This window comes from Hemiscyllium ocellatum, chromosome 26 (genome assembly GCF_020745735.1).
Source record: "Hemiscyllium ocellatum isolate sHemOce1 chromosome 26, sHemOce1.pat.X.cur, whole genome shotgun sequence".
Classification (NCBI taxonomy): domain Eukaryota; kingdom Metazoa; phylum Chordata; class Chondrichthyes; order Orectolobiformes; family Hemiscylliidae; genus Hemiscyllium; species Hemiscyllium ocellatum.
Window position 1 is genome coordinate 7,273,895 of NC_083426.1, and position 12,458 is coordinate 7,286,352.

The following is a 12,458-nucleotide window of genomic DNA, read 5'->3' on the forward strand; positions in this document are numbered from 1 at the left end:
GTACCTTTCTGCAGTTAATGACCACCCCCCTCACTATTTCCCATCCCACCAATTTTCCTTTTGTCCATGAACTTCTAGATCACACCCCTACATTTAAATCCATCACTAATGCACACCACAAACAGCAAAGGCCCTAGCACCAAGCTCTGTGGAACCCCACTTCCAGTCACAAAAACATCCCTCTACCATCAGCCTCTGCTTCCTGCCATTCAGTCAATTTAGGATCCAAAGTGCCATTTTGCCTTGGATGCTATGCACTCTTACTTTCTTGACCAAGAGGGACCTTATCAAAGAAAGGCCCTGTATCTGTGGCAGGATATGTTGGTGTTGGAGAGGGTCCAGAGAAGGCTTAAATTAATGATCCTGGGAATGATAGGCTTATCATAGGAGGAGCAATTGAGGACTCTGGGTCTGTACTTGATGGAGTTTAAAAAGATGAGGGGAGAATCTGATTGAAAGTTGAAGAATACTGAAAGGCCTGGATTGAGTAAACATGGAGAATATACTTCCACTAGGAAACAGCCTCAGAGTGAAGGAGCTGAGGAGGAAATTCTTCAGCCAGAGGGTGATGACTCTGTGGAACTCATTGCCACAGAAGGTTGGGGAGGCCAAGTCATTAAATGTATTTAAGAGAGAAATAGATCGGTTCTTAATTGTTAAGGGGATCAAAAGTTACGAGAAGACAGGAGAATGAGGTTGAGAAAGATATCATCTATGATGGAATGGCAGATCAGGCTCTTTGGGCTGAATGGCCTCAATGTGCTTTTATATCTACGGTCTAAAAGCCACGCTAAAGTCCATGAAGGCATAGCAAATGCATTACCATCATAAACAGTCCTGGTTACCTCCTCAAAAGTTAATTCAAATTTATGACAGATGTTTTGAACTCCTTTTCTGAGGAAGGATGCTCTTGCTCTTGAGGGAGTGCAGCGAAGGTTTGTCAGGCTGATCCCGGGGATGGCCAGACTGACATATGAGGAGAGATTGATTAGGTTAGGGTGGTTTTTGCTAGAGTTCAGACGAGTGAGAGGAGGTCTCATAGACTTATAAAATTCTAACAGGATTAGACAGGGTAGATGCACAGAGGATATTCCTGATGGTGAGTGTGCTCAGAACCAGGGGTCACAGTCTGAGGATTCAGGGTGGACCATTTAGGATGGAGATGAGGAAACATTTCTTCACCCAGAGAGTGGTGAGCCTGTGGAATTCATTACCACAGGAAGTAGTTGATGCCAAAACTTGGAATTCCTTGGAACTCTTTCTAATAATTAAAGGGGGCGGTACAGTGGCACCGTGGTTAGCACTGCTGTCTCACAACACCAGGGTCCAAGGTTCGATTCCAGCCTCGGGTGACTGTCTGTGTGGAGTTTGCACATTCTCCCCGTGTCTGTGTGGGTTTGCTCCGGGTGCTCAGGTTTCCTCACACAATCCAAAGATGTGCAGGTCAGGTGAATTGGCCATGCTAAATTGCCCGTAGTGTTAGGTGCATTAGTAAGAGGGAAATGGGTCTGGATGGGTTACTCTTCGGAGGGTCAGTATGGACTGGCTGGGCCGAAGGGCTTGTTTCCACTCTGTAGAGAATCTAATCTAACCATTTTTTCTGCCACCAGGTTAGACTGATTGGCCTGTAATTTCTCGACTATCCCTTCCTCCTTTTTTTAATAATGGACAATGTTAGCAATCCTCCAATCATCAGTACCTCACGTGTGACAGAAAGAGTTTGAAAATTACTGCTAGAGCACTTGATATCTAATCCCTTGCTTCCCACAACAGTTCATCCACTTTTGCTAAACCCTCTAGCACTTGCTCTGTCCACTTTCATTTCTCTGATTATTTCACAGTCCTCCACCTTGGTGCCTACTTTTCGTAGCTTCTCACAACTTCAGGAAGTCCCAAAGCACTAATGAGATGCTCGTGAAGTGCAGTTACCACATAATGTAGGAAACTATATTTGCAACAAATTTGTACATAGCAAGTTCCCACAAACAATAATGCTATAATGATCAGATAATTTAGAAATGCTGCTCTCTCATTCAAATAGTGGTAAGCAATCTTTAACATCCATCTGAGAAGGCCTTTGTTTAACACCTCAAACCAGAAATTGCACATCCAACAGGGAAGCATTCTCTCAGAACAACTGCCTAGATTGTATGGGGAAATCTCCATAAATGTACTTAAATCTAAAACTTTCTGACAGTGGTTCAGTGGTTAGCACTGCTGCCTCACAGTACCAGGGACCTGGTTTCAATTCTACCCTTGGGTGACAGTCTATGTGGAATTCTCTCTCATGTCTGTGTTGGTTTCCTCACACAGTCCAAAGATGTGCGGGTTAGGGTGGATGTGCCATGCTAAATTGTCCATAGTATCCAGGGGTGTGCAGGCTAGGTGGATTAGCCATGGGAATGCAGGGTTACAGGAATGGCGTGGGTCTGGGATGGATGCTCTCCAAGGGTCAGTATGGACTGAATGGCCTGCTTCCACACTGCAGGGATTCTATGACTGCTGTGATCAAGGGAAAGGGGGGTTGCTGGTGATCTTTATCCTGCTGGGATCTTTAACTAAAAAGCATCCCATTTACCACAGGTCTTCTTTATTCTGTGATGGGAATCATTGACAAAGCTAGTTCATCCTGATTGCCCTTGAATTGCTCATAAGGCCATTTCAAAGGGCAGATAAAGGCCAACCACATTTCTGCGGTTCTGGAATCACATGTAGGCCAGACCAGGTAAGGATGGCTAATTTCCTTCCCTAATGACAATTACTGAACCTTGATTTGTACAACAATTGATGATAATTTTGTGGGAGCCATGAGTGACTAGTTTTATACTCCAAAGCTACTGATTGGAGTTCAATTTCACAAGTCCCATGCTTGGATTTGATCTCATATTCCCAGCGAATTAACTAGGCATCAGGATTAACAGTCCAGTGACATTATTAATACATCACCCATGTCTGTTTTCAGGACAGAAATCAGGCCTCAAAACATCAACCAGGTAGCCCTCACCCACAATGAAACAATGCAAGGAATTAATGGGGCTTTGTAAATGTTAACATTTGTCAAATCTCCATAGCAACCATTGCTGCCTTGGAGCCCATCACCTCTACATTTTTGGACCCACACTTGGGGAAGCTGTGGTGTCGTGGCAATAGCTTTACACTGTACCTAATCCTGCCATCAAATTGTTTTATGGCCCCTAGGTACAAAACAAGAGATGTGTTCAGAATGGAACTTACAAAAAGAACACTTATTTTCGAATTAAAAGAAAGATTGTGAGTGAGCTGGCCCACTTTAATGACTTACCAGGTACTCAAAGACAAGGGTGAGTGAGCGGTCAGTGTGAATGATGTCGTGCAGAGTGACAATGTTTGCATGTTTCAGATTCTTCAGCAACGAAACTATGGAGAAAGAGCACAGCAAATATTTAGGACGCACCTCTGCCCTTCAATGTCAGCCATTTACACTGCAAGACCGTGTTATTTTATTTCCTGTTTTCTCAAGCATGAACTAAAATAGAAAAAAACACCATTTGAAAAACAAAGGAGTATGGAAGGAGTGGCAACACTTTAATATACAAGGCATTGTTGGGATGTTTACACTGCTGCTTTGTTCAGTGGGGGAAAACTGTTTTTAGATGACATATCACCAGGGTACGTGCAGAGTGTGATCCCAACAGCAGCTGGTAGCTGTGCAATTGTGCAGTTGTGACCAGTCTTGGACATAAAGTCCCTTAGTTAGACAACAACTCTCTGATTGGTTCCTGGGCAGCTGAACAGCTTATGGGTGTGAATGATACATTGAGAAACCTTTGAAATGCTGCAAGGACGGGTAATGTGTCTCTCCCCCTCTGCAGTAAAAATATCTGAAACTCAAAGAAATCCAGTTATTTTCTCCGACCTGTTGCCATCAACCATTATATTTACCTAGTAACTACAAAACTTTGTGGTTAGTGTACCAATCACACTGTATCTCCTGTGAACAAGTGCAAGAACCTGGAGAAAGATGATGAAGAACAGAAAGGACACTTACTAAAAGACATTTGGATAAGTACATGAAGTACCGCTCCTCCACCCTTGAGACCACAGCTACCTGGACTACACCTCCTCCCACCCTGCCCCCTGTAAAAACTCCATCCCATATTCCCAATTCCTTCGTCTCCGCCGCATCTGCTCCCAGGAGATGCCTCACTCCGGCCTATCACCCTCACCTTGACCTCCTTCCACCTATCACATCTCCATCGCCCCTCCCCCAAGTCCCTCCTCCCTACCTTTTATCTTAGCCTGTCTGGCACCCTCTCCTCATTCCTGATGAAGGGCTCTGGCCCGAAACGTCGAATTTCCTGTTCCTTGGATGCTGCCTAACCTGCTGTGCTTTAACCAGCAACACATTTTCAGCTAAGTACATGAATAGGAAAGGTTTGGAGGGATATGGGCCAAACACAGGCAGGTGAGACTAATTTAATTTGGGATTATGGTCAGCACGGACTGATTGGGTCTGTTTCCCTGCTGTATGACTCTAAAATCCTACCAAGCCAAAAGGAATGGCTCAACAAATGTCTCATTGTGGACTGGTGTTATTAAGAGGAGTTTCTAACTTTTTATGTATCCTCCATCCACAAAAGCTATTTTCTGTTACTTTCTGTGTTGTGTGTAGTGATTTTAAAGATAGGGATTAGAGTATTAACCAGAGATATATGTTAATAGTTCATAGCTGATAATTTGTGATTAAAGTTTACTTACTAGTAATAAAAAGTAGTCCTTGTTGAGTACAGGAACCTTGTCAGCATTCCCTGTTAACTTTATTCAAACAGACAGGTAAATTGGGGATTTTGCAAGCTTTGATTAAATCATTAATTTCTGTAGTGACCTTGGGAGTGGTGAGACTTGAGAATCACATACTTTTCTAAGTGGGATGTAGGTAAGTGATAAAGATAAAGAAAACTCCAGGTCCTCAATAAAAATAACAAATAGCACTAGAAATAGCAAAAGATTTTCTGCAGCGTTGTCCCTGAACTAAATTTCTGAAAACAAGTTACTTGAATTGGCTCGTAATTTGAGGATGGTTGTGTTTACTAACGTGAAGAAGACAGACAACTGAAGGATTAGCACAGCACTTGGATTTAGCAGAATAGAAGAGAAAGCAGATAATGAAGCATCAAGGTCAGGTGATATTCAGTCATCATTGAAGTAGCTGGGACAGAAAAAATAGATATAAAAAGCTAGAGATGGAATTCCAAAGAGCAGAAAAAGACAAAGAAAGAGTAGTGAAAAATAAGGAAAGGGAAATGGAAATTAAAAAAAAATGAGAATTAGCAGACTCGAATCAGAATTGCAGAGAGAAAAGGAAGCGAGAGATAGGGAATTTAAGCTTAATGTGTTGGAGTTGAAAAAGCAATATCAGATCCTGATGTAGACTCTGCTGAGGAGGATCTAATTTACAATCTAAGGTCCAAATAGGAAATGTTTAAATTTGTATGGGCCCTGCCAAAATTTGAGTGAATTGCAATACGGGGATTCATTATGTCCTTGAGGCAAATGAATTATAAAACATAGAACATTACAATGCAGTACAGGCCCTTGGACCTCAATGTTGCGCCATCCTGTCAAACCAATCTGAAGCCCATCTAACCTACACTATTCCATTGTCATCCGTTTGTCTATCCAATGACCATTATCCAAATATCCTTAAAGCTGGCAAGTCCACTATTGCTGCAGGCAGTGCTTTCCACGCCCCTACTACACTCTGAGTAAAGAAACTACCTCTGACATCTCTCTTATATCTATTACCCCTTAATTTAAAGTTACATCTCCTCATGCTAGCCATCATCATCGAGGAATAAGGCTCTCACTGTCCACTCTATCTAACCCTCTGATTATCTTATATGTCTCAATTAAGTAACCTCTCAACCTACTTCTCTTTAATGAAACAGCCTCAAGTCCCTCAGCCTTTCCTCGTAAGACCTTCCCTCCATACCAGACAACATCCTAGTAATTCTCCTTTAAACCCTTTTAAAAACTTCCACATCCTTCCTATAATGTGGTGACCAGAACTGTACTCAGTACTCCAAGTGCGGCTGCACCAGAATTTTGTACAGCTGCAGCATGACCTCATGGCTCTGAAACTCAATCCCTGTACTGTTCTGGACTAGGCCAAACCACTCAAAACATTCTTAAGCAGGCAACCCAGTCCATAACTTTTCAACTTGTTTCGGTAAGTATACAGTAAAAATGACCCGAAGCAAGGTTGACTACTAGATTTTAAAACAGACAAACATTTATTCTCAAAATTAAACAATGAAACACAAAGAACAGAATAAAGAACCCCTATAGAACTCAGTCAATCCAAACTAGACTTAATTATGCTGTTCCAAATATACACAACAGTTCCAATAAGCAAACTTCCATTAAAAAAAGGAACAAATTCTTACAGGATGAAGTTAGAAGGGCAGAAGGAGAGAGAGAGAGCTTGTTCCCACACAGCTCACTGTCGAACTCCTAACTAGTTCTAAACTGAACTGCTCAGCTAGAGAGCTGACCACACCCCTTTTATTATACAGGTCACTTCTAAAAGATGACCATGTTGGCCTGAAGTCTCGTCTGTTTACATATAAACAAAAAGGCCTCTCAATTCCCATTAATCTCTGTACCAAACCAATCTAATCAGCACCATGAGTGTTTTATTAACCCTCTGAAAAAAAAGGGCACAGCATTCTTGAAAAAAGGAACAGCTTTCAGAGAAAAGGGATCAGCTTTGTGACACTACTAATAAAAGCTAACATACCATATGCCTTCTGGACAATCCTATCAACCTAGATGGCAACTTTGATCTATGGACACAGAGATCTCTGTGTTCATCTACCCTACCAAGAATCTTACCACTATACCAGTACTCTGCATTCCTGTTACTCCTTCCCAAGTGAATCACCTCACACTTTTCCACATTAAACTCCATTTGCCACCTCTCAGCCCAGCTCTGCAGCTTATCTATGTCCCTCTGTAACCTACAACATCCTTCAGCACTTTCCACAACTCTACTGACCTTAATGTCATCCATAAATGCCCACCATCAGGGATATATTTCCCTCCCACCCCTTTCCGCCTTCCGCAAAGACCGTTCCCTCCGTGACTACCTGGTCAGGTCCACGCTCCCCTACGACCCACCCTCCCATCCTGGCACTTTCTCTTGCCACCGCAGGAACTGTAAAACCTGTGCCCATACCTCCTCCCTCACCTCTATCCAAGGCCCTAAAGGAGCCTTCCACATCCATCAAAGTTTTACCTGCACATCCACTAATATCATTTATTGTATCCGTTGCTCCCGATGCGGTCTCCTCTACACTGGGGAGACTGGGCGCCTCCTAGTAGAGCGCTTTAGGGAACATCTCCGAGACACCCGCACCAATCAACCACACCGCCCCGTGGCCCAACATTTCAACTCCCCCTCCCACTCTGCCAAGGACATGGAGGTGCTGGGCCTCCTTCACCGCCGCTCCCTCACCACCAGACGCCTGGAGGAAGAACGCCTCATCCTCCGCCTCGGAACACCTCAACCCCAGGGCATCAACGTGGACTTCAACAGTTTCCTCATTTCCCCTTCCCCCACCTCATCCTAGTTTCAAACTTCCAGCTCAGCACTGTCCCCATGACTTGTCCGGACTTGTCCAACCAGCTTATCTTCTTTTCCACCTATCCACTCCACCCTCTCCTCCCTGACCTATCACCTTCATCTCCTCCCCCACTCACCCATTGTACTCTATGCTACTCTCACCCCACCCCACCCTGCTCTAGCTTATCTCTCCATGTTTCCAGCTCATTGCCTTTATTCCTGATGAAGGGCTTTTGCCCGAAACGTCGATTTCGCTGCTCGTTGGATGCTGCCTGAACTGCTGTGCTCTTCCAGCACCACTGATCCATAAATTTGCTAACCCATCCTCCTATGTCCTGGTCCAGGTTATTTATAAAAATGATAAACAGCAAGAACTCTATTGGAATTTCTTAAAGTCCCGGAAAATCTAAACTCCTCCTCTCCTGGGGAAGCTGCAATTTACCCAGTTTAATAAGAGGCCGCCTATGATGCCAGATAAAAGATCCAAGCCAACTGTTCGGTAGTGCTTGCCTTGGCAACATCAAAGGGAGCATTTGCATGGGATATAATAAGCGAGGAAGAACATTTATTGTAACCAAAGCTATTCTGCGCAACCAAGATAGCAGGTGGTCTTCTCTAGCAATTGCACATAGTTGGCTTTATATAATTTATATACTTTATATAATTGATCGAAGACCAGGGTGATAAAAATACCTAAGTACAGAAAACCTCCCTGTGACCACTAGAAGGGGAAATGGGTTCCGTCACTAAAATTGCATATACTAGTAAGACAGGCACGGCCTCCGATTTCATGAAATTAATTTTATATCCTGAAAACAAATCAAATAAATGAATTGCTTGTATTAAGCGGGGCACAGATGTCATTGGAGCAATTAAAAAGAGAAGGACGTCATCCGCATGGAGGGTGGCTTTATGCCTAACTGACCCTACCCCTGGGCCAGTTATATTGGGATCCGTCAGGATGGCTCTGGCCAGTGGCTCGATCACCAGTGTAAATAATAATGGCGAGAGACAGCACCCTCTGCCAACGCTAAAACTATCTGACCTTATACCATTAGTGAGAACCGTTGCTTTCGGATCACTACACAACACTGTCACCCATTTGGCAAAAACCCCTCAAAGACCAAATAGTTCCATGACATAAAAAAGGTACAGCCACTCCACCCAATCAAATACTTTCTCTGCATCCAGAGAGACTACCAAACCCGGGATCAATCTTTGTTGACATATTTTGACCATATTTAATACTCTTCTAATATTGTTGGTAGACCTATGACCCTTAATAAAACCCATCTGGTCCTCCTTTCCAATAAAAGGCAATACCCTCTCCAGCCTTAACGGCAACATTTTCGACCAGGATTTTAAAATCCACGTTCAGTAATGTAATGGTCCTGTATGAAGTGCAATCTTCTGACGCCTTTCCTTTCTTAAGAATAAGATAAATATTTGCTTCTCTTAAAGATGGGAGGCAGTCCTGACTGAATGAGTAATTGTACAAATCCGAGAGTGGCCTAGGCAGCTTGTCATTAAACTCCTTATAAAACTGACTTTAAAGTTCATCTGGGCCAGGTGTTTTACCACTCTGGAGCAGCCTCATCTCCTCATGTATTTCCTGAATTGTCAGGGACACACTTAGAAAGGACGCCTGCTCTGAGGTTACACCTGAGGTCTTAAAAAAGGATTCCATCTTCATCATTCTGTCCTCACAGCCCTCTGACCAGTACAGCCTAAAGTAAAACTTTCAAAATGCTGCATTAATAATTTTAGCATTGCAAGAAAGAGTACCAGCGCTCTCTCTGATGGGCATGATAGATTCTTCTTTCTTTCAAGTATGCTAGATATTTACCCGATTTATCACCATACTCAAATAATCTTTGTTTTGCAAAAGAGATTTCCGTCTTTGCTGTCTGGGTGAGTGCAGCATTCAAATTAGCACTGAGGGCTGTGATCCACTGCAAATTAGTTACAGACGGTCTGTCAAAGTATGCTAACTCAGCTGCCTTCAAGCAAGCCCCGAGTAAACGCTGCTGCTCTCTCCTCTGCTACTTCCCAGTCGCTGGGTAAGAAATGATCAAACCCCATGCATAAGCCTTGGCAGTGTCCCACAGCACCGATGGGTTGCTGGCCATACCTAAATTAATATCCCAAAAGATTTTAAACTCCCATGTAAAATACTCTACAAACTTGCTATCTTTCAGAAGGAAAGGGTCCTTGCACCAGTGCCAGGAACCCGTCCCACCCTCTCCGGCCTTGACCTCCATACACACTGCTGCATGATCAGAAACGGCTATGTTCCCTACTCTGCAAGACAGCACCAAGTTCAAAAAACATGTCAATTCTAGTATAGCATTTATGTGGATTAGAAAAAAATGTAAAATCCATACCTTCAGGGTGAAGACATCTCCACACGTTCATGAACCCCCAACTCCCTGTTCAGGTCCACCAACTGCCTGGATTGCGGGGACATATCCGCAAGACCCCTAGGTATCCTATCCACCTCAGGGTCAATAATACAAGTAAAGTCCCCCCCTATAATTGCATGATGTGCTCTAAAGGCCATCAATCTAGAAAGTGCATCCATTAAGAATTTAAGGGGATGTGCTGGAGGGCAATATACATTCAGAATCCATATTCCTCTCCATGTATTAAAGCTTTAAGAATTATGAATCGTCTGCACTCATCCTTTATTTGGGATTTGAGATGGAAGGTTCTTCCGGATGAGAAAAACAACTCCTCTACTTTTCAAATTAAAGGATGAGAAAAACATTGGCTGAATCCTCCCTGTTGCAACTTCAAATGCTCCTTATCAGTTAAATGTGTTTTTTGCAACAGGGCTACATCAACCTTCTCTTTTCTAAGGATTAACACTATCTTTTTTCTCTTAATTGGTGAATGACTCCCCTTAATATTCCAGGTGCATCATTTAAATGAATGGCTAGCCATGATTGTCCGAAACAGTCCGAGACCCCCGGGGAGGAAGAACCCCACTCAGAGCGCGCCGGATGAAAACCATAAACAGTTTGTATAAGTTTAGAAGTTCCAAAACTACCAGATCAAAACTTCGAACAGGTGCTTCTACAACATACCAACATATGACATAAATGAAAGGAGACATTCCCCCTTGCCCACTGGGGACACTCATACAATCCGTTAGCCCCACCATGACTCCTTCTAGCTGAGGCCATGTCCCCGCTCCAGAAAACACAAAGTAAGAAAAATATACAAAGATCTTATAACAAGAAAGCTAAAGATGGACACTCAAACCCCTCCCCTCCATACTGTAACCCTAGGCACTCCTGGTAGAACAAAACAAAAACCTCTCCCTGCCTCCTCCCATCGCTCCCTCATCCCAAACCAGAAAAAAAGAACAAAAGGAAATAATAAGAAAAAAAACAGAAAAACTAAGGATGACAGGAAGAGAGAGAGAGAAGGGAGAGGACAGAAAAAATAGGGGAAATAATTATGACCCTGACATATATTAAAAAAACAAGATTACCCCCAAACAACCAGGTAAACAAGGCAAATAAAAGAGAAAAAACAAAATAAGCATAATTGTCCATAATATTCAAGCCAGTCAGTGTATTTGAAAGCATCCAAGAAGTCCTTTGCCTTTTCTGGTGAATCTCTGTGGCTGAAGCACAGTATCATTGGATATCTAACAGAATATTGGGTATTCATGTCTCTTGGCCGCCTGTTTACCTCATCAAAAGCCTTCCTCTTGTGTATTACGACCAAGAGAAATCTTGGAAAAGCATAATTCATGATCCTTTATATACTATAGCCTTTATATACTTCCCCAGTGCTCTAGAAGCTTCCAGCATCATTTATTGGTCTCCATAATGCTGGAGCCACACTAGGACTGGGCGGGGGTGCTGGTCCGATCCGGGCCTGTGCACTGTGACCCGGTGGGCCCGCTCAACCCGCACCCGGCCTACCTCAGCTTCCAGCTTCAGAAACTGCGGGAGCCATTGCTCCAAGAAGCTGACGAGCTGGCCTTCTTACTCCAGTTCAGGAAGCCCCACCAAACAGATGTTCCTCCAACGACCTCGATTTTCGACCTCATTGACCTGCTCCTCTAAGGCCCACACTCACCGTTCCAGGGCCTGCACTCGACCCGCTGAGGATTCCGCTGTGGTCTCAGAAGCCGTGGCTCGCTGCTCCGTCTCCCCGACACGCTGTCCGAGGCGCAGGATCTCTTGGTCATGCCTCTGCAGCCTGACCGAGAGTGATTCAAGCCTGGCCTGAATCTCCTCCATCGAAGAATCGGTCTTCTGTCGGAGTTTCACAAACTCCGAGATCAGGTTCTGCTTTACAGGCGAGTCCCCGGAGGCGGTTGTGCAGGCCGACACTGCGGCCACAGGTGTGTCCGTTGCTGCGGGGTGGGCATGCCTGACGCAATCCTCATGATCCCCTTTGATCAGTTTCCTAACAATTTCAAACTGATACAAGATAGTTCTAGGGGTCAAGAAATGGTTATTTCCAGTATATTAAGTAGTAAGGGAGGTTTAGTGCCCCACTTTGTCTGGGTTCTGGTGCAGAGCTCAGCAAAGCAGACCTATTGGGTTGGCCACATCTTGAATCCCCTCAGCTATAAATCTTGCCCTGCAGTATATACCTATCCCTTTCCATCACTAAAGTAAACATGTGGTCACTATCACTTACATCCAAATCTAACACCTGGCCGGGTTCATTCCCCAGTACCAAATCCAATGTGGCCTTGTGCCTTCTTGGCCTGTTTACATACTGTAACAGGAAACCCTCCTGCACACACTGGACCACAACTGACCCACCTAAAGTACTTGAACTGTAGTATTCCCAGTTAATATTTGGAAAGTTAAAGACTCCATAACAACTA

General features: G+C 43.8%; 1 protein-coding gene across 1 annotated transcript in view; it reads right to left on the reverse strand.

Annotated features, from left to right (window-relative positions):
* The window catches only part of LOC132828315 (cyclin-dependent kinase 18-like), a 126,030-nt gene that overhangs the window by 34,496 nt on the left and 79,076 nt on the right, over window positions 1-12,458 (reverse strand). The window contains exon 7 of the mRNA XM_060845307.1: window positions 3,302-3,396. Within this exon, the coding sequence (XP_060701290.1) occupies window positions 3,302-3,396 (95 nt within the window). The remainder of the gene's footprint in view (window positions 1-3,301; window positions 3,397-12,458) is intronic.